Below are 23,725 nucleotides of genomic sequence, written 5' to 3'. Positions count from 1 at the left end.
GAGATAGAAAAGTTAGCCTTTTCAGCTTTCCAAGATTTAGGGATTATAAAATTCCAGTTTCAGGAACATTGTTTAATAATATTGTGTTAAAAATTACCCAAGAACTCCACTTGAACTCGTTTAAAGCATCGAATGAATGATTGGACCGTTTTGAAAAAAGGTATGAAATATTAACAAAACTATTCATGGAGATGCCAGAATCGTCTGACAGGTCATTGTTTCCTTTCTTTTTTGACTAATATGATTATTATTTCGAACTTATGAACCTACGAACGTGTTTAATTGTGACGAAACGGCATTGTATTTCGAACTTTTTATTTCGAAATCACTTGTTAGCTTCAGTTATACATGTCGTGTGATCAAAAAAGTAAAGAAAATTTCCTAGTTTTTGGAATGAGATAACCTCGATGTTATAATGGTTCCACCTTATTTAGTCGAGAAAAGATTTAGCCAATTAAAAAATATTCTAACTATGGAGAGAAACACAAAATTATCCGAATCTTTTGAATTTGAGAATAAAAAACAATTTTACCTGAAAATGGATTCAGGCTGATTTTTTATTTTTGATTAGGCAGAATTAAAAAATTTAACAATTGAGGTAACTGGTGTTCCTGATCAAAAAGTAGGCTGAACACAATTATGACCATTTTGGAAGATACAGACTATACAGTCTTTTAAAGAAAATGTACAACCTAAAGAGAAAAGAAATTCAAGAATATATAAAGAAGTTTGTTTTTTGTCAAGTCAAAAGATGCATGGCTACTAAACCTCCAACAAAATTGGCGATTGTTTTTTGCTTCGTCATGACCGATATAAACGTTCAAAATAGAAAATGCACTTTATATGAACAATTGAATGTAACTAAGTACTTTGTTATTTATGGACTGGCAAGAATTTCACAATACAAGGAGATTGTCGCAATATAGAAAATTTGCATTTCTCATGATTAAAAAAACTAAAATCTTAATTTTAAAAAATTTTCTTAAAATTAGAAAAGCTGACAACTTGATTTTCAAAAATAAGTTTTGGGTTAGGTTAGGTGTCTGTTTAGGGGTTATTAAACTTGTGTTAACTTTTTCATATTTTCTTCCTAAAAAAATTTTTAGGGGTTAAGGTCAATGGAAAAATATCTACCTGAAACAATCGCATTGTGGACATAACATCACGAGAACATGTGGCTAAAAGATACTTTACTGTAAAACAACGAATAAAATATTCATTCAAAATTTAAGGTAAGGTAACTCAGATTATTCTAAATTGCAGATAAGGATTCAAAAGAACTGTGTTACCAATCTCTCATTTGCACTCAAGAAATTCGAAAGACAATACTGACAAGTTTGTACAATAGCTGAAATTCTCTTGTATCATATGGTAAAAGTTCAAATGGACGATGGAACCACGAAGAAAATACTTATGAAAATAATTAAAAAAAATAAATAACATAAATTGTCTTAATTGCTTGCTAATAAAAAATCCGAATAAACAGAGACGAATTTATAAATCGACGATACCATGATTATTTGATGCTTAAAACAATAAACTTAAATTTCCTTCCAAAATGTACAGATAGAACATTCAAAAAGACAGAATTTGCAAATAAAATACATTTCTGATATAAAAATAAATGTCTGTCTTAAGTAAATTTCTGCGTCTTAATGATTTGTGAAGCATTTTGATTTTTTCTTATTTGTAAAAAATATCAATTAAAATCTTAAAATATTTTTTATTAAGAAATTTTTTTAAAAAACATAATACTTTCAAACCCTTATGTAAACGAGAATTTTTTTATATTGAAAAGATAGATTATTTGTTAGGTTGTTAAAGAATGCAATATCTGAAAATTCTCAGTTCCACTAGAACAATATGATAATTCAACAGAGATAAATTCGAATTCACCTTCCCAAAAGTTAACTTGGGTTCTCCGTAATATACAGAATGAACAGAACGTTGAGAGTGTATGTGTCAAAATATGAATTAAATTTAAAATTACTTAAAAGGTTCGAATTCAAAAGGATTATGGAACGAATCCTTCATTAAGATAAACCAGGTCCGAACATCCATTTGATTGGTTTACCAGTAGTCAATTTAATTAATCTTCAAAAAAACAAAGGTGCCTTTCTAAACAAGGGTCTGGTTCAAACTATTGATTTATAGTTCATTTAATTTAAATTTTGGTTTACTTTGCATACAAAGAACTCTTTCACATCTTCTAAAGTGTTTGTATGGCGATAATACAATAAGTTGTGCTTTTTTGCTCTATAGTTTGATAGATTTCTATTCTTTTTTTTCATTTGATTTTGATTAATTAATAAATCATTTTTTTTAAAACATTTTTTTTGAAATAATCAGTCAATTTCAAATTTTTCTTATTTCTTAAATCTTTTCCAAGTTAAATCTAAACTCATAATATTTTTGGAGTGTCTCAAAAGTTGTATTTTTCACCACATTTTCCAACTTATCGATCATTTCTAATATCGTTGTTTTGTCCTCTGTCCCAATTCATTATAAAATTCGCGACTTTTGACTAGATCTTCATTTTCTTCAGATATTACTTCAGCTATTATTTCTTACAGGACTTCTTCCCGGAAATTTTATCTTCAACTAATTATTCTCTATTTTCCTCCATTTTCTTTCAACAATTAATTATTGTTGTTTCTTTAACTTCCATCCACGCTTTTTTAATAAGTACCATAATCTTTCGCTTATCTATATTTTTCAAAGATTTAGGATTAATTGTTGTATCTTCTTTCAAATTGAACATAAAATATATTAGGATGTTTGTGTAATATACAGTAAACCAAAATAAAAAACGAACACTACATTTTGTACTTTAAAACATTTTATTATAGCCATGTCTAGAGGTTGAATCAAAGATGTTGTGTTTTTCGGAAGAAATTGTCAAAAAAAGCGAGGTTGCCCCAAACCGGGGTTTTGATTGGGGCGGGGTTCGACTGCTCTTAACACGTGAATAATTTATCATATTTAATTCACTAAATTAAAAATATTTAGAAAATAAAATAAATAACATTTAATATCGTCAGTCTGTTTAAATATCAAACAATGTGAATTTAACCGGTTATCATTAATGAAGACTTCTGGTGTAACAACATACCAACTTCTTTTTCGACGACGGGGACAATCAAAATCATCAAATTAACAATTTTAATTATCTATGGGATATTTTGAATCTAAAATAATAATATAAAAAGGAGTTTCTAATCACATCCAGCTAGGGCTTTATATTGTAATTTTTGCGATATTTATTTAACATGCCGAATAAATGGTTTTTGGAAAGATACAGATTTACGCAAAACATATTTTACATATAAAGGATTCCAAAATAAAGATTTAAACGAGTATTCCCACTCCTGTTAATACAAATGATTTTTCATCAAATTTAACTGAAGCATATTATATTTCAGCAAATATTCCATTATAATCAAAAGAATTAACCATAATGTTATAATGTTTACCAACTTATTTAGTCGAGAAAAGATTTAGTCTTCTAAAACATATTCTAACTATTGGAAAAAACACTCTAAATATCCATTATGGAAATATTCGACTCAGTCTGACGAATATAAAAGCAGACTCTGAAGCTCTATCAAAGAATCTTCAGTTCCAAGGGGCATATAAATAAAATTAATTGTCTTAATTTTTTGCCTCTTTCATTTTTTCTGGAAAAAAATAAACTATTAAACGAAATTTTATAAATTTTTTTACATTCATACATCAAAACGAAGCTAATATGTTGATGCGTTCTTTCCAAAGTGTTGGGAAGAGAATGAAATGGGTGGTCTACCCTGGCTCAGTGCTTCATTGGTTGGGCGAAGAAAGTTCAAAAGGTGTGACGAGTAAAAAAAGTTATGTATACTAGTCTAGATTATCCTTCACTTTTGAAATTGAAATCGCTTAGAATGTACCTATACAATATTTAGAATAAACATAAGGTTCGCTTTCTCATAGAAAAGGACCGATCCTACCAGATACAGTATCAATTAAAATTTTATCTTCTGAGTAACTAAACTGTTAAATTAGAATAAATTTGTGAATGTCTGTAAAGATAGAGCTAAATGTATGATCGGAAAATTTCTGTATAATATACAGAAATAGTCAAAGATGTCACATTTGATACCATCCATGCCACTGGGAAGCAAATTCCGTTTTAAGTTTTTATCGAATATCAATAACCGAATCCTATAACAGATATGGATCTTAAACAAATGATGTCTTATTAAACAAACTTAGCAATATTTGATCCATGTAAACTTTAATTCTCAAGATTACAAACATCCATATTTGATGCAATGAACTACAACAGTGATTCTTTAATGAAGCACTATAGTTGTGATTATGAACAGATAATATGATTTTGAAGCTAAAGTCATTTTTAACAAACTTGGATATCAACAATTCTGAGTTACATGTAAATATATCCTCAGTTATGGAATGAAATTGAAACAATTATAATAACACGATGTCCGGGCCACCGAGAGTGGCGTCGTCGAGATACCAAAGTTTAGTGGGGAAAATATAAGCTTGGTCACCTCAGGGATTCCAAAACAGAAAAGGAGTAGCAACAGATGGTCTCCCTGTTGAACTCCAGAAGCAGACGGGATAATGTCGGAATCAAAGATAAGGGAAGATGGTTGGCCGTATAATTGGAAATTAGCCCAAATAAAGAAGGACAACGAATTTGAAATTAATTATGAAAATTGTCTTATGATTAATCCAATATTTACAAAAAATTCGAAAATGCTTGAAAAAGGCCATCATATAAAATATCACAATTGATAGCGAAATCAGGAAAACTCCATACTATTCGAAAGGCTTTAATATTACCAGTGCTGAATTTAATGGTTGATTGTGATTCTCAACAGATAATATGATTTTGAAGCGAAAGTTATTTTTAACAAACATGGATATCAACAATTCTGAATTACATATTGAAAAAAATATCCTCAATTGTGGAATTAAGATGAAACGCTTTTAATGGCATTTCCTTCAACATATCTAGTTGACAAAGGATTTAGTGCAATATTTTGACCAAAAAAATAAATTATTTGAAATTGTGAATGGAGAAGATTGGAGACTTAATCTGTCAAATAGTGAGGCTGACATAAAGAAACTAACAAATTCTCATCAGGCACAGAGCAGTCATTAAAATTTTTAAATAAATTCTAAATGTTGATTTGCGACCCCACTGCTATCACTTTGGCTGAAGGTTCCATGCATCGAATATCCACCCGGATTGACGAGTGACACCGTCATCAGTGTTATCACTGCAAAACCGGATGTCTTAAACATACTTTATTATTAAAATGACATAATCAGAAAAGTCATTAGAAATTGTGACATATATACCTGTTACAAATACCTAATTTTTTTAATTTTTAATGTAAGCTGGTGATATGAAGCATCATATTTTTCCATTTTATCTGAATAAAAAGTGTCAACTAGATCTTGTAGATCTATAAAAGTTTACATAAATAGATTTTAACATTAATTAATGTTTATAGTAGATTTATAGGTTTTAGTACAATTTATTCAGATTTGAATTTGTTCACTTTTTCATAAATCTACAAAAGAAGTATGCAACAACTTAAAATCGCTTTTCTACCTATACGAACCTTTAAAAATTTTGCACTTGGATAATGGCTCAGAATTTGAAAATGTGTCTCTAAGAAATCTTTGTAAAGAGTTCAACGTAGTTCAGATACATGAAAGACTAAACAATCCGCGTACACAATGAATTGTAGAACCATCACAAGAAAACTCTTCAAAATGATAGACACAAATAAAAAAGTCGCTGGAAATTTTGGAAATTCCAGTGTACTGTTATAACAAGGCTATATACTCATTTTCATAACCAAAGTCTTTTCAAAAGATATTAAAGGATAAGCGAAATAAACACTGTTATTGCATGTTATAATTATCAAATTATGTACTTTTTTTTGCTATTATCAAATTAGATAGAAAAAATTTATTACAGGAGTTGCTGCTCTAGTTTATGTCTGGCCTACTATTTGAATTGTTGTTTTGAAGTGTTACAGGTACTAAATATAAGAAATTTAACAATTAAAAACACGCATTTTTCACAGACTGGCAAATGACGACAAAATTGATTAAATCACCAACACTCTTAAAAATAATTGATCTAAAAATTTTTTAGTTAATCTTTATTTGTTGATTTTTGTTTATAGACCAATATTTTAAGAATCCAAAACATATCACATATATTAAAAATACTTAATTTTAATTAAGATGGTTTATGAAAAACATATGTAACGGTACAAAATCTAAATTATCCTGGCTGCATGGATTGTAAATCGGGTGGTTCTCTGTAAGTAAAAAATTACTGTTTTTTGAAATTTCCATTTTTTCAAAACGTCTTTAAATTTTTAAAAACTTTACTGAATTTCCAAAATGTGGGATTTAATTTTCAAATATGTGGGATTTAAATTTGCTCAACATTAATTATAAACAATATAAATAGGCCCTAGGGGATGAGTATTCTTTTCTCGATCGGGAAGCTCATTGAAAAGGAGACAAAACACTCCCTGGAAACCAGCTGGCTGTACTAGAGGGTATCGATAGCAATCTTACGAGGTAAACGGCGGTGCGCACACTGGTGAATACAGATTTTCAAATTATCAGTTACGATAATTAATCATAAATAGCCTATTGTCCTTGCAATAGTATAATCTTATAAATAGGTAAATCTATCATTTATATTCCACACATAAATCCAGAAATTATTAAAAATAAGAAAAATATTCACAACCAAAAACGGCTAATTAATTAAAAACTGCCTGCACCACAACTCATGTTTTGGAATTAAAATAACAAGTCAAGACACACCCAGCCCTTATTATTAGTAAATAATAATCGAAATTATTAAAAAATATATTAAAAAACTGATTTATTTAAATATCGACAATAAAAAAAATGTCAGTACGATTACTAGTTGTAACAATATTCATACAATGATAAGTAACAGCCTTGATCTCCGTCCCCAAAAAATAAAAAATATTATTTAAAACTTGTTCGTGTTTATTCAAATCAAACTCCTCTCCTTTTCTATAAATGAATCAAAAAACCACAAATCTTACAATCTACATTCCAAAGACCATCCTCCATCACAATTTTGACCAAATTGAGTAATATTTATATCCTAAATATTAAAAAAATAACCAAAAAATACATTTGCGACAAAATATTGACCGCAGGAAAATATAAAAATTATTTCATCCAGGAAATTGTAAAGTAAAGAATATAAATCGTGTCCTACGTTAAAAATAATCACAAAAAACCTTCAACGGTAAAATCAAAATAATTTTTAAATTCAACTTTATTTATATTTGTCATATATCCGTACATTCCGAGAGCAGCCTAAGATTTAAAAAATAAAAATGCCAATTCAAAGGCTTCCTCGATATTTGGAGACCCTAAAAATTTCATGTTTAAATTTATACAGGAATGGATTCTATATTTATTAATTTAATATTTAATACTGAATATCAGCAGGATGGTCCAAATCTTAAAAAAATTATTATTTAATTTACTAACATTCATATCCACACTCCCCCATATGATAATAAAATTAAATTTAAATAATTAAAATATTTTTTATAAATATTTTTTAATTAAATTTTGTGAGTCAATTATTTGTTCGAAATAATAAGATTTTTGTGTCTATTGATTTAATTATAATAGTTTTCACTATAAAATTTCATTTAAATTTATTTTTAATAATAAAGAAATTTTAATTTCGTTATTTTAATTAATAAATAATAAAATTTATAATAAATTATTTTAAAATAAATCAAATTTATTTTCTTGTTGTAGCATTCTAATATCCTCCAACTCTGAATAATTCTTTTTCAATTTATTCTTCATTTCCATTATCTATAATGAATTAAATGTTTAATACAATATTTAAATCTTTCTTTGCCTCATTCAATGATTCATACACGTTAGAATGCCTTTTATTTATTATTTTATTATTAAATTCACGAAGTTCCTCTGTAATCTGTACCACGTCTTCAGCCCTAAAAAGTGATAAAAATTTCCCGCCTTTTTCTTTCTTTTTCCATCAAATCAAAAGTCGAAAAATTTTTCTTAGCCACTATCTGGTCTATGGGACTGTTCTTGGCCTAAAAGTCAATTTTTATGTCTACAATCTCATTTTCCATAGAAGTAGGCATACGAGTCACATCAACTCCAAAAGGTGCATTTTTAATATTATTATTAATTTCTTAAAATTAATATATTTAAATTAAATATATTAATAAATAATAAAATAAACTTATTTTTCCAATTTGAATATCAAATATTTTTTGTTGGTTAATTATTTTGGTCTTTTCTCTCCAATCAACCAAAGCTCGACATACACTGAAGATTATAAATAAAAAACAACTTTAAACGATCCAATTTTTTCTGAGTCACAATTTTTAGATCGTCGGAAACAATTTTTGGTTTATTTTTATTCATAATTTTTGATTTTTTATCTTAAAATTCATAGAAAACTAATTTTTTACCAATTTTTATCGGAATTTGGGTATTTTGGTGGATTTCGTTTTTTAAATGTTTCAAAAAACTGTCTAAACCTGAAGAATATATTTTTTTAAAATTAGAGTCCAGTGGGTTTGATCTAAGACTCAAATTTTTTAAATTTGGTAAAAATCCTGTCTGTTTTTTGATGTAAAAAAACCGTATGAGTTGGGAATTGAAGTCAGGACGTTTCGGTCGAGAAGAAGTGTGTTGAGGTCACACTCTTTTGGCGATTGGACCAAAGGTAGTTGAGATATTTGATTGGCGCGAAGATCAATCCAAAGAGCTTTTTGGAGGGAATCGAAAAATGAATTTGGTAATATTTTTAGATTGTTTTTTGATAGATTTAAGAACTTAATTATTTTAATATAATTACTTTTATGTTTTTTATATTTAGGAGTTCTTTTGGAATTTCGTTTAGTTTGGAATTAGATAAATTAACTTTATTTTCATTACATTGTTGATATGCTTTAGATATCATCATAAGATTAGTAACTTGGTAATATTTTATTTATTTGATTAACAAATATAATATAAATTATATTCAATTATAATATTTTATTAACATAATAGATTTAAAATTAATATAGTTTCTATTTTATGTATCAAAAATGTATAATAAAAACGAGTATTAATATGCAAAACGCTTTTTTCTCAATTAAACCATTAATATAAATCTAAATATTTATAATTATTTATAAATATATATTATATTTTTATAAATAATAAATAAAGAATTTATTGACTAATACGCAGCACCTTGTTGTGCATGTCAGGTCAACATATTTCTGACCCAATTACCACAGAAAATAGTAATTTATAATAAAATATAATTAATTAGTAATAACCACAAACAAACGTGGTTGGAATGACCCTCCTAAGATGTCATACATGTACACAACCTCTGGATCAGACTCATCCAGCACAGGTTCAAATTCAACATCCTCAAGGCCAAAATTCGATAAAAATGAAGATTTGGGGAAACAGTCTTACGTAATCAACAATTCTCAAAAAATAACATCAGGCCTTGTTAAAGTTGTTTAAAAAATAATTATTCCAAAGGAGGCTGTGATTGGTAAGAGAATTGACATTCTCAACGAGGCATGGGAAGGAAATATGCTATCAGAAGAAATAAAGGACTATTTGGTTCAATTGATCACGTGCTTGCTCAAACCTGACTATTTTGGCGCCGAAAATATATGCAAGATTATGGCGGTTGACCACATTAAAGAGGTTCATTTTATTACGTAATAAATTCAGGTAAGTAGGTGGATTGCTGGATATAGAATGCTTATTTCTCAATTAAAAAATAATATATAAGTTTTTTAATTTAATTTTTACTAACATTTTATTAAAAATCTTCAATTTTTATATAACAGATATTATTTCCCGCCGTTGCAGCTATTATTAGAGCGCGGGAACCAAAAATACGGGTATATGAATCTCTAAGTTGCATCAAATTATTTTCCTCACTAAAAATACTGTTTAAAATTATATATATAAATAATATTTAAATTAATTAAAATATATAATAAAATACCTTGTTACAAATAGATGATATTGTGGTGATGTGGGATTAGATTTTTTAAAAGTCTTAACACAAGACGGTAAATAAACATCAAAAATGGAATATTGAAAAGGAGTAGTATTACGACGTAATACATAGCCCAGTTGTGTTAAATTGGAGTATACAGTCATGACATTACTCCCCAATAGTCCATCAACTATAAGGGATAGGTCATCGGCCTGTAGTAATTGGCCGTCTTTTAGACATGTTAGTGAGCCCTTGTTGGTTAGATATAGTATTTCCTCGGGGAATAAGTAATGTCTACTATTTTTTGAATATCCCATTGTTTTGAAGAAGTTGCCCGAAATTGAAATATATATTTTTTATACTTTTATTTTTACTAGTTCCCCTACTTTCAAGTCTTCTATCCAATTAGCATGTGCTGTTTTAGATAGTAATGACTCCATTAATTAAATAACCACAAGTGCATAAATTATATATATTTTTATTATATTAGATATTTTAAAATTAATTAAAAATATATATAATTATAATGTAACAAATTATCTAAACTTTAGTCATTTTATCTTTTCTTATATAGAATAGCTAAGGATTAGGAATGATTTTAGAAACTTTATTTTATTAATATAGTTAATTTAATAAATATTTTTAAATAATTAATTAGTATATTTGAATTTATAATAAAAGAAGACATAATTTATTGTGGTCCCCTTACTCTAGTGAGTAATATAAACATGAGCATTGAGCAGTCAGTTATACCGATAATTTCTCCTTGTATTCCAGACGAGGAAAAGATTATCCAATCATTGCTAATATTAGAAAAGTTCCAACAAGATTTTAGACATTTTATTCAAAAAATAAACCAAAATGTATAAATATGTAACGATTAAAGCTATAGATAGATGTTAGTAAGGACAGATTGTCCTCCATAAAGTCTAGAATTTCAATTGTTGTGCAAAAAATTAAAAAACTGGACAAATCGGGCAAAGCAATAAGGATTTATTCTCCATTCAATTTGCCTCAGACAATAAAATTTCCAAGAAATGACCTCCAAGTGATGCCAAATGTTAAAAATGAAACCAAACTCCACTACAAACTATCAAAAGTTTTTTATTTAAATATTTATTATAAATTTAATTAAAAATAAAATTATTTAATTTAATTAATTAGAATTTAGATTTAATTTCTCAATCTAAAAATACTACGATGGTCCCAGCCTCTTTTGATTTACTAAAAGACAAGGATAAGACACCATTTCATGAGGGAATTGGCAGGCCTCCGAACAATTTGAAAAGCACTGGAAATTTTCTTATTTATAATACAAATATAAATGCGTAAAATTTTATATTTATTATTAATTTTTTATTTTAATAATAGATTTAAAAACTATTGTTTTGTTGATCCTCTTAACGTTGTTTCAAAATTACAAAACCACATGAAAAAAGACACGAGCCAGCCAAGGCACCGGAGACTGTGACTTTGGGCCATCAATTCGATCCTTTCCAGCGTTTAAATTTTGACTACAATCCTATTTTGGGTGATGTACCTCAAATCAAGGTCCCCGAAAGTCTTCCCGTGCTTTCTGGTTAAACTCAATTTGTTATTTCAGGGATTGTAAGTGATTTGAATTATCTCCCTAAAAAAGAAACGGGGATTGCTCCGTCGATTATTTTGACCGAAATCACCGTGGATTTACCGGATCTTGATTCCGAATTCACCGAGGATCCCGTAGTGTCCACACCACCAAAGGTCGAGGCTTCGCATCCCGAATCCAACATTTTTCCAAAAACTGAAATTGCAGAAAAAAACACGACTTTGTCATCAGAAAATGAAATCGAGGAAAATTTTGTATTCGAAGATGACAAAAACCTGTCGAGGTCACTCCGAAGCATTCGGGAGAACCAAAACTGAAGGCTCTGCTTGACTCAATTCTAGACGCGGGAGGGATAAATCAGTTCAAATTCCGAAAAAGAAAAGAAAATGAAACAAAAAGTGAGATTGAACCAAAAAAGGAAGAGGAAAAAATTGATATATTGTCACAACTCAAAAAAGTGTTAAAAAGAAGAGGAGAGTCTCTAAAAGGGAAGGGAGAGGACTATGTAGAGCCTCCAAAGTCGAAGAAGTATGAGGAGTCACCACTAATCAAGAGCATGTCTAAAGTCATAAAGAGTGAATCAATGGAGGAGGATGAAAATGAGGCTGGCTGGTCGGATTAAACTTATTTTGATTACTAATATTATTATATAAGTCATATTTATTGTGGAATTTGGTTTTAAACATTTCTATTTTCCAAGTGTTCATAAAAAATTAATATTTGATATTTTCTGGATTATTTATATTTTATGTGCATAAATTGTGTTAGTGGCTATTATAATGAAACTAGGGGACTTATGGCCCAAGCTTCCCAAAAAAAGAGTCATTAAATTAGTTTTTGTGTTAATATAATCTTTAAAATACTTTAACAAATTCCCTATACGCATTATAAATCAATATTTTTCGGTAGATTAAAAATTTTTAATAGGTTAACTAGCTAAAAGTGTGCATATTTTGAGCTAAAAATGGTTTTTTATTTTTTTTCTTGCCAAAACAATAGCGAGATTTTTACGTATCAACTTTATTTTTAGCTAAGAGGTAGAATTTGATAGTCAGCTGTATTATCTTAAAAAATTGACATTGTTGTTAAAAAATACTTAATTGTCCATGGTTTGAGCTCTTAGTGCGTTTTCAGACATCCTTAATATTAATTTTAAAACATATTATTCCTGGAAAGACTGGCAGTCGAGCCAGATGCCGTAATTGTAGGAAGGAGGCACAAGGTCTCGTATTTCGAATGAGGCAGCATTATTTGTTATTCCGTCTAATATTGATATCTCTCAAAACCCGTCAAAAGTTGAAATTGGCGTAATCAGCGAATTGCCCCTGAGGATGAGGGACCGATCATTAATCAATTTTGTTACTACGATGACGTTATCGAACAAAAATTTGATAAATATGCAACTCGCTAGATACATATATCCACGTATACTCCTTCTGGAGCTGTAGCACATTTAGAATTTGTTCAATTTATCCAAATGTTTCTTTTGGGTATCGTTTACATTCTCTTCATCAAATTGGTCGTCCATTGCTCGATCAAGTGCACCACCAACTACATGAGGACTGTCGACAAAAACTTATTTCATAAAAATCCTCTTTAAATAACAAAAATCAGATACTGTATGTAATTCCAAGTTCCGTCTTCAACTTTTCAATGTAGTTCTTGAAAACTTGGAAACAACCCCGTCTCATTTATTGCATTTTTTGAACTTTGGATTGCTTCAGGTGGTCTTGGGAAGTGACTTTCACTTTGATGATAATATTTTTTTTATTTTGTCATACACGAATAAGCTTGTTACACCGAATTCTTGTAATTCAACATTTTTTGTCGATAGGATTTACAAGGGTGAGTACAAAGGCAATTTCAAATTCAGACAATGATAAATAAAAATGTTTATCACAATCCACTACTTTCTGGGCGGAACTTTAACAACAAAAAACACTTTCCGCTTTACATAACTGGAAGATTAAGTATATATTGTCCTATTCCTCAAAGTGGGTGTAAAACTATCTGACATTGACGTTACACTCTTGCCTTCACTATACACAGACTAGTCAGCTTGGAATAAATTCACACTTCCAGTCAAATACGTTCTGCCATACTTTACTCCCCTAATATACTTTGTGTCAGTTCTAATAAAATGCATGCCAAATAATCTCTTCTTATCACAAATGATCAAAAAATCGAAATTTACAAAATTAGTCTAACTGAATAAATTATTGACTATTTATTTGTATAGAAAACATTAGTTTACTGAAACTATATAAGGAAAAATCAAAGAAACGAAGGACCCCAAAATTGATACACTGTTAATAAAAGTGCAGCTTTGGAGCTCTTGTAAAAGACCCTTCGCTGTGTGGGAGAATGTTATTAAGAAGACTTGGGAAGTGTACTTGGACATAGACCCAAAAGAGTGTCATGATGCAATAGGAATGTTTAGATCCGGGCAGATTGATTCACAAACCGGCATAGACGACTACCCCCAATAGATTGTCACTGGCCTTTATACACATCAGACAGTAATACACGTTTTTTAGTACGACCCGTGGACTACCCGATTGATCCAATCAGCAATGAAATTGTTGGTGAGATATTATGATTAATTTTGTTTTTTCCGTTTTTAAAGTCGAAATTTTAAAATAATTTTTAATTTCATTGACTAATAAACTGAAATTAAGAAGCCGTGAAGACAAGTAAAACGACCGAAAACAGTCCTTCTGGTCAAAAACTTTGAAATGGGAGGAAGTATATATAATTTTGAGAAAAAGATTAGAAACAGATTAGAGGAATAAAATCGGAAAATATCACAAAAATGACGAAATTTCAGATAATTAAATCACTAAAAGAGACTTCATCACGAAATATTCCTTCTAAATCCAATTTAATACAAAAAATAAAGCAAAGCTAATAAATAGAGCAGTACAACAAACTAAATAAAACGTATCTAATAATCTATTAGGTTTGTCATTAAAAATTAAGAAAATTAAACAATAATTAATGAAAAATAGTTTATAAAATTATTGAAATAATTATCTGTATCTTTTATTTAGATTTTTCTAATCGGTCAATAAAAAGTACATCTAATTAAATTTTGTAAATTTTTAAGTTCATTTTAATTACTCCTATTATGACATAACAGGCTCTTGTGGTCTGATTATTATTTCTGTCAATTGCATATTAATCCACAGATTTTCTTCAAAATACTGACATGAATAACTGTTAATGACATGTGATGAATCGGTTTATCAGGTACGGAGAGAGAAACGTTATCTCCTCGTTTGAATAAACTGGAATAAAATGAAACAGTCGTTTTCTGAATGATTTATAAATTTCGTTAATAATACTTTGTCGTAAAGTCAATCGAAGTAACTATTAGCAATACATGAAACACATAATTAGTTACGCCTACGCAGCGTAGGGAAAAATGATCAGCTACATCAATTGGGGAAAATTTTCGAAAATTCAATCAAGAAACTGTCTAAGAAACGGGGTGACGACATAACGAATGACACACCCGCCGCGCCCCTGCGAAAAATTCGCGGGAACAAAAGAAAAACGTCAGTGGAAAATGAAGACTCTCCTTTAGACAGTGGTCTTGGTTGAATAATAATAAAAGATACAGGCTCGTAAAATTTGGAATGAATTTCTATTTTAAAAATGAAAAAACAAATTTTCAAAGAATGGGCTAAAATTGAGTTTTTTTTCTGTGAAGATGAACTTGGATTAAAAAGGTTAAGTGCATTGAGTGCAACTTAATAAATAAAAGTTAGACTGAACATAATTATAACCACTTTAGGAAAGACCGCTTTTTTTCAAAATTAAAAAATCTCTAATATAATTTGAATACATAAGAAAAATCAATTTAAAGCTAATAAGTATATTATTGATTATCGAAAAGGAGGACGAAACAGTTACAGATTGTATTCATATTTCTCGATTAGTTAAAATTGATTGATGGCTCTGAGCCTCCAACCCGCTTTAAGAGGAAAGCACCAACTATCGACGTTGAGCTTACCTCTATGATTCGCAAAATAATCGCTATATGCGATGAAAAAGGCCTCGATATCAACAATCTGTTGTCCCTTTCTCTTGGAAGGGAAAGGATTGATCAGGCGTGAGCCCCTTTCTGTCTATTATCGCTGTGAACGCACGTTCTCTAAAGAGAAGGCGTTCAGAGATTGAGGATATGTTATCCCATAACCCCGTGGACCTTTTGATCGTAAACGAAACAAAAATCAAAAAACATGATGATTACTACTTGGATGGCTATCGTTCCCTTGATATTAAGTGGAAGCCGGGCTCGATCGCTGGAACAGGCACTTCTATCTACTACAATTCAACTCTAAGGGTGAAAAATCTAAAAATTGTGTCCGAGGAATTGTGTGAATTCCTCACAATCGACGTCCTTCTGGAAAAAGGGTGGGTAACAATCGGAGGGATGTACTCAAAATCCCTTTCCAATTATTCATCGCTTATCAAGGACTTTTTTGCCGATAAACACAATCATTTGTCAATACTCCTCGGGGATCTAAATGCCAAATGCACATCTTTTGGCTGTCTGAGAACCAACAGGGATGGCATCATTCTTAAGAAGCTTTCAGAATCTCTCAGTTTCTCGGTCATCACATCAAAAACCCCAAATCATTACTCACCAGGAGGGTGGGACTATTTGGGCGTAGCATTGGTCTCTATGTCTACTCTTCAATTTATGGAACAACCGTACACCTTAAATGATATTGGAAGTGACCATCTACCAATTTTATACAAACTCAACCTTGGACCTTTAAAGGGTAAACCAACTTTTATATGATATAACCTCTCGACTATAAACTGGGAACACTACCGAAAATGTTTTACACTTTATCTGAGCAATTTCGCTCCTAAACTTGACGAAAATTCTTCATCTGAGGACCTCGAGAAGTCTAGCAATTCCCTTATTGGATACATAAAGTCTTATCTGGAAACATATTCTACAAAAATCGTCTCAAACAATAGGAAAACTCACATGCCAAACATGAATGTTGAAATCCTACTAAGGAAAAAACAATGTCTAAGGAACAAACTCCGGCGCTGCGCAGATTTTCGTGACCGGTCCGTTTTGGAAAGTGAAATCTTCACCATTACGGAAGAAATAAGAAAATCGGCGAAGGTGGCGAAGGATAAAAAATGGAATACTGAGTGCAAAAAGCTACATAAAGGAAGTCCAAATTTTTGGAAGGTCTACTCGAAATTAACCTCGACGTCTGAGAAAACTATACCTAAACTGCTAAAACAAGATGGATCCCCTGCATCTCATGAAGAAATCCCGAACATATTTGCTGATAGTCTCAAAAGAATACAAGAAGTCAATCCGGATACAAATCTATCTGATTCAGCTTTGTTTGATATGGAAAAAGAGTTGGAAGACAATCTTAGCTCATTACCAATGTGCTCGGAATCTATAACGTGCAAAGACGTGGAAAATGCAGTTAGATACTCCAAAAATAACGCTCCGGGAAAGGACAAGATAACCATGCGCATGTTCAAAGAAGCTCCCAAGCAACTTTACGAATATTTGGGATGTCTCTTCTCCCGCAGTGTGAGCTTGGGATACGTCCCTTCTTCATGGAAACTGACGGAGGTAAGGATGATACGGAAGCCTGGAAAACCTGGTTACTTGGCGACAAGTTATAGGCCTATAAGCCTAATTCCTACCATCAGTCGAATAATGGAAAGGGTAATGTTTGAACGACTCTCTGAACACGTCGAGAGAAATGGTTATCTCAAAGACGTGCAGTGGGGCTTTCGGAGGGGTCGTTCCTGTGCTGACTGTCTTTATACACTCAATTCGTCGATTGTAAAGGCTCTGGATTTCAAAGAGTGTCTGACAATTGTGTCTCTAGACATCTCAAAAGCCTTTGATATGGTTTGGCACCTCGGTCTCCTTAGACATCTGGCGAAGTGTCACATAGACAAAGGACTATTCCTATGGCTAAAAGACTTCCTCCGCGACAGGCGCTCTGTGATAAGCTTTCTGAACTATGACTCGGATGAACTGAAACTTAAAAGAGGCGTCCCTCAAGGATCAGTCCTCAGTCCTCTATTATTCAACATTGTGATGAGCAATCTGCCGTCTCCTGTCAACACACGGACGGAAATTTTGATATACGCCGATGATGTTGTAATCCTTGACATTTCATCGAAACCTGCCTTATCCGAACAAAGGATTATATCATATATGAATACAGTGGAGCAATGGTGCGATGAAAATATGTTCATTATTGCGCGTGAGAAGTCCGCATTACTGAGAATCACAGAAAGCAGAAATTTAATAAATTTACCGTGCCTGATCAAGAACATACCTCGACAAAACTCAATTAAATATCTTGGCTTGTTCATCGATGAAAAGGGAAACTATCTCGAAAACGCAAAATTAAGTAAAAGGAAAGCAACTAATGCTCTGTTCTGCCTGAGGAAGTTAAATTTGGAGCCTGATACTTTCCTCTACGTTTTCAATACGGTGATCCTACCGGGACTACTATACGGAAAAGAGGGATGGTACTTCTCTAAAAAGAAGGACACCATCTTAACTAAATTTGAAAAGTCTCGCAGGCTCGCTTTGAAGCTTGCTTACCACCAAAAAGTTGAAGATCCAATCCCCCTGTGGCTTGAAAGTAAATCCTCCATGGTCGGTGAAACTGTCGAAAAAGCTATAAGTGGTTATAAATCCAACTCAATTGTCACTGGGACGTACCTGCAGAGGTAGAAAAGAAAAAAAAAAAAAAAAAAAAAAAAAAAAAAATTTACTTGAGGGGGTCTCTTTTTTTTTTTTCTGGGAAGAAGTCGATAGGGTAGTCCTATTGTTTCATTATACAAACTCCCCCCTAACCTTTAACCCTTCTCTGTTTCCAATAAAACTTCCTATTCCTATTCCTAAATTGATTGATACTTTTTAATCTAGAATAAAAATAATTTTTTATTAAAAATTAACAATAAATTTTATCCAAAAAATATTAGAATAACCTAAAATCGTGAAACAAGCTGGCTTTTTCAGTGGATATCGTTCGCGATATTGCGTGGAAATTGCCTGTCCATCCGCTCGGCGACTCATCTAATTTAGTTAACTTCTCTATTTTCTTTTGACCTTAATAAATCACTAAAGTGAAAAAAAAACCTAAAATGAAACAACAATATTCAAACGTATACGCTAATTTCATAAATTGCGTGTGGTTGGTTTTGTTAATATAAATTGGTAAAAAATGAATTTTACATTAAAAATCGTATTTTTAATGATAATTTCAATACACAATTTTACGCGCAATAGGCTATAAGGTTGGCCCATTGATTTGAAAACATAGAAATATATTAATTATCGGTCTATGATAATGTAAAATTTTCCCCAAAAAGCGGTTTATTTCATAAAATCATTGTATTTTACAGGGATGGCAATAATATTTCTCCAAAAGCAAGGGTTCTCCCAAAAAGTAGGTTCCCCGCAACTCGATTTTTTCAATTCAAGGTCTCACTATATTTTAACCAATATTTAGACAGGTGTTATTCAGATTTTTCCGTTTTTGTAAAAAATGCTACTTAAAAATTTAGTACTAACTATTGTAGAGTACAAAACATTGTTTTTTATTTAAAAAGCAATACGATTGATGTAAGTTTAATTGAAATGAAAAAGTCAAGATTTATAAATAAAAAAATTTTTTTACTAAAAGATTCTAGATTAAAACCAAATAAGAAACAAACAATTGTAATTGCTAAAAAATAATTTGTCAACATTCAGAGAGATCATCCCTAAAGCCACAGAAACCAAACCAGAACAACTAGAAATACTTGGATGCCCTCTCACTGATGCAGGAATCAGTAACACTTTAATAACAAAAGAACATCAACTAAAAACAACTTTCAGACGTTTGGAGTTGCTAGACGCACATACCTCCCTATTCCTGCTAAAAAACGCCTTGTCAGCACAGAAACTAAATTACGTTCTTCGGGGTGACCCTGCTACCTGAAAACGCAACAGCTCGACAATATCGATCGTCTCTTTCGGACCACAATTGAACGCATTACGAATGTGAAATTCGACGACCAAGGGTGGGACCAAGCGACCCTACCCGTTAACCTGGGCGGACTGGGAATCCCTTCTCCGAATGATCTGGCTCGCCCCGCATATCTATCCTCTTTGGACTCCAACCAACTGCTGATCAGGATGATTCTCCAACTCCAAACTGAATCATCTGAAATCACAGAGATGGAGCATTCGAGAGGGATGATGCTTGAGCAGAAAAATCGTTACAAGACCATCTGCGAGGATAAATACGAGAGGCTTCTGAACCAGTCAAACCAACACAGACGTGCCTGTCTAGTGACTGGAAGATGCGAATCGAGTGGAGCTTGGATCAATGCACTCCCCGTTGATAGTGTCGGAACTCACTTTGACGACGATACTGTCCGAATTGACATCAGCACCAGACTTGGACTGGAGATTTGCCGGACTCACAAATGCCGGTGTGGGGCCACCGTCGATTGTTACGGACACCATGCTCTCTCTTGTCGAAGAAGTGCAGGACAATTTCCAAGACACAAGGCGATCATTTCCTTTCCTTCCATAAAATTTTTGACAATCGACGAATAATCTTTCAACCTTTTGGAGTATATACCTCCAACGGTTATCCATCCAATAGAAGTTTTTAAATCAATGGATGCTAATTCACATACATTCTGTTCAATTATTCTTGGATTCCGAATGTCAATAGATTTTTTGTAAAATATTGATGTTCCTGTGCCGGCGTTAGCACCAGGATGCCAAGGAATATCAATCGAGCTGTATCCAGGAATAGTGATACTTCCAGACTTCTTCATTTTCGTCTCGTTAATGATAAATACATCCATCTGAACTGTGCTGATAAGAGCTATCAGCTCTGCTGCCCGCTTTCGAAGAGAGCGGGCATTAACCAGGGTAATCCTGGTCACGTTTGATTTATTTGGTGGCTGCTTCCCTCTTTTAGGAGAGCCACCAAACCGAGTAAAAACTTGGCATCTTTTTTAGTTCTGGTCATGTCCTTAATAGATCTTTCGAGCTCATTAATTAAGTCAGCTCGAGGTCGACCCGTCATTGACCCAGCTCCTGAAGTCGACAAAGTCTGCACCGCCGAGTGAGATATAGTCGTTTCCTCTGTCTGTGTTCCAACTTCAACTGTTTTCCTAACTCTTGGAACGTTCCATCCCGCCCATGGCTTCAAAGGTAAATTTTTTATGTCTGTTTAGTTGATTTTAGCATTCTCCGAAGCTTCTTTTAACAGTTTCTGAACCAGAATTTTATCATTTTTTAGCTTTGAAGCTTCTTTAGCTTTCTTACAGCCCCGATAATTTGCCAAGTGGCTCGAAGAACCGCAGTTGACACATTTTTTCATGTTAGAGTCCTTGCAATCTGTTCCAGCATGTGTACCCGAACAAAATTTCGATCCAATTATTATTATTTAAGCAATAATCATCCCTTTTTTAAATTCAGTTAACTGTTTCTTTCTTTGGAGAACGTGGCATATGCAATAACAAGAAAAGTGAGCAATGTTTTTTGTCACAAGATTTAAATTTTTATGCTTTAAATTCCTTATATTGAAATGAAATCGCATTAATAAATTAATATACTTAAGAATTAGAATAAAAATGAAGCGTAAGATTAAATTTTTCATTAATTTGTCAATAAAAGCATGAAAAAATGGCTGAGCAATTTTTTTGACGAGCACTGTACATTTGTCAACTATTAAATCTGAAAGTTGGAGTTTACATTTGAAAACGCATTATGAAGTAAACAAATTGAAAGAATAGTCATTTTTGTTTTATATAGTGCTAATGTTAAAAAAAAGAGGTATGGACGGTTCCAATTCCAAAACGCGCATATAATTAATTCGCGGCTGACGACATAATTGAATAGGCATTGCCGCGAACAACGGCCAAACCTATTCTCTGTCGAAGCCATGTGGGTTCCCTCCAGTCGTTTTTTATATGAGCGATTTTACGTCCGATTTCTTTGAGGAATGACTCAGTTACAGTTCCTGTGACACCCGAAGTCTCGACTGCCACAGGAACAAAGCGGTACGAATCTCCGATTGTGGAATATTTGGCAATTTTTGCTTTTTCAGCAAAGTTAGCGGCCGATCTCTGAAGAATAGTCTGACAACTATTTTTTAGTATAAAGAGATTAATTATCGGAAATGTTTGTGCTGAATGTGTGGACTGTGCTCAAAGTCAGTCATTAAAAGTGCATATTCCTTTGATTAACATTAAAGCAAAAACTCCAAACGAAGGTTATTAGATGGATATAAAAGATTTGAGTCCCTAGTCTGAATCGTGGCATCAAATATATTTTTAACATAATCGATATTTATTTCAAATTTTACTTTGCCTAAGGTACTAATTCATATAAAGCATTTCTAATTTCTTCTATTTTAAAAGCTTTATTTTATAATTTTAGACCTCCTTAAATATTGCAATCAGAAAACAGTAAAGACCTCAAAAATGAGAAGGAAAAGTAATTTAAACAAGGGGTTTTTAATCTAGGTCAATTTTCACAAAAACTAGGTAACAATATAAGTCAATTATGTAAGACGATAGTATGGGTAACGCGGACGTGTCGTTATCAAAAAGTTTGCTTATGTTTAATTATGTTAGTTGTATTGATACGTTATCGACGGATATGATCCGAATGAAAAGATATTTTGTTTATATTGTCTATTGTCTAACCTTTTGTCATTAATCAAACAGAAATCTATAAATTTCGTCCTAAAAGAGTTCTAAATTGATGAATGTCTAAATGTAAATTGCCCATTATTGGTATGTTGGTAAACCGGACGTCCTCACTAATGTGAAACGGCTGAAACTAAATTCCTACTAAGTTCAAACAGACCTAAGATATTAAATTTTTTAATTAAATCTTATTTATTATTTATATTTTTCCTAATTTATCAAATTGAATAAAAAAATTATTCACGTGTTAAGCACGTTATATTCTTTTCTTGTGTTGTGCATTCCTGTTGTTAATTCTTATTTTATTATTTCTTGCTATCAATATATTTCTTTTATAATATTATCATTTTTATATATTTTCAAGATTAATTAAATTGACCGTTTGTAAAATATCCTGAATAAGGTTTATTTTGCAAGTAAATTTGTATTCATTTTATCAATTAATTAATCTCCATTCCTATTGAATTTTTTCAATTAAATTTATTTTCTTCTATACCATATTGATCATTTTTAGTATTTTATTGTTTATTTTTTAAAGTTCTAGTTTCCATTTTCATTAAAATAACGCTTACGAGTTTTTTTAATAGTGTTGATTCTAATTTTTCTGGTGACTCCGACCGTGACCCTACACACTTTTTGTATGTACGTTTCTTGGCCTTTTTAACCGGGAACCACTTTGGTTGTTGAATTTTTCTGGGGGACCACCAGTACAAAACAATTTAATAAAAAATCATAGTATTGATGTTAAATAGGTAGATCATTCAATTGTATACTAATTTTGCATGGGATGCCTATATCATAACATTTTGTTCCAAGAGAGATTGAGAATTTTTGGGTAGTTTGGAGTCAGATAAGATGCTTGATGTTACCAGACCAAGAGCAACTTGATAAACAATTGGCATGTTAAATCGGTAGATCATCCAATTGTATACTAATTTTGCATGGGTTGCCTATATCACAACATGTTGTTCCAAGAGAGATTGAGAATTTTTGGGTAGTTTGGATTCAGAGAAGATGCTCGATGTTACCAGACCAAGAGCAACTTGATAAACAATTGGCACGAGATTTGAATCGTAATGTCGAAATATCGATCGAACCTCTATTGATTCGTCGATCAATTCTTGGCTACCGCGGCAAAAATATATAAATCTTTAATAAACAATACCATAATTGAAACCCCTTCAGATCAATTAAATCCATCTGAAATCTTTCATTTGGACGATGGGCAATCACATTATTTTCTTCATCCACAAGTTTTAAGGGGGTTGAAAATTTGCATATTCCGTGAATAAATCCCTCCAATCCGCGTAATCCCATTA

The 23,725-nt window shown here is 31.4% G+C and overlaps 1 protein-coding gene and 1 long non-coding RNA gene across 2 annotated transcripts in view; one reads left to right on the top strand and one right to left on the bottom strand.

Annotated features, from left to right (window-relative positions):
* Positions 1–7,041: 7,041 nt before the first annotated feature.
* Positions 7,042–7,289, bottom strand: LOC115231914. Its single transcript, XR_003883561.1, has 3 exons — positions 7,205–7,289; positions 7,113–7,174; positions 7,042–7,080 (listed from the first exon to the last, which is right to left on the bottom strand). It is a non-coding gene; the product is annotated as an uncharacterized LOC115231914 (long non-coding RNA).
* A 3,732-nt stretch (positions 7,290–11,021) lies between these two features.
* Positions 11,022–23,725, top strand: part of LOC118761983 (WASH complex subunit 1-like) — an 81,787-nt gene continuing 69,083 nt past the window's right edge. The window contains exon 1 of the mRNA XM_036500178.1: positions 11,022–11,186. Coding sequence (XP_036356071.1) covers positions 11,139–11,186 — 48 coding nt within the window. The 5' untranslated portion in view covers positions 11,022–11,138. The remainder of the gene's footprint in view (positions 11,187–23,725) is intronic.

The sequence above is a fragment of the Octopus sinensis genome, unplaced genomic scaffold (genome assembly GCF_006345805.1).
Source record: "Octopus sinensis unplaced genomic scaffold, ASM634580v1 Contig18957, whole genome shotgun sequence".
Lineage (NCBI taxonomy): Eukaryota > Metazoa > Mollusca > Cephalopoda > Octopoda > Octopodidae > Octopus > Octopus sinensis.
Note: the sequence above shows the minus strand (reverse complement) of the source record. Positions and strands in the feature narration are given on the sequence as shown.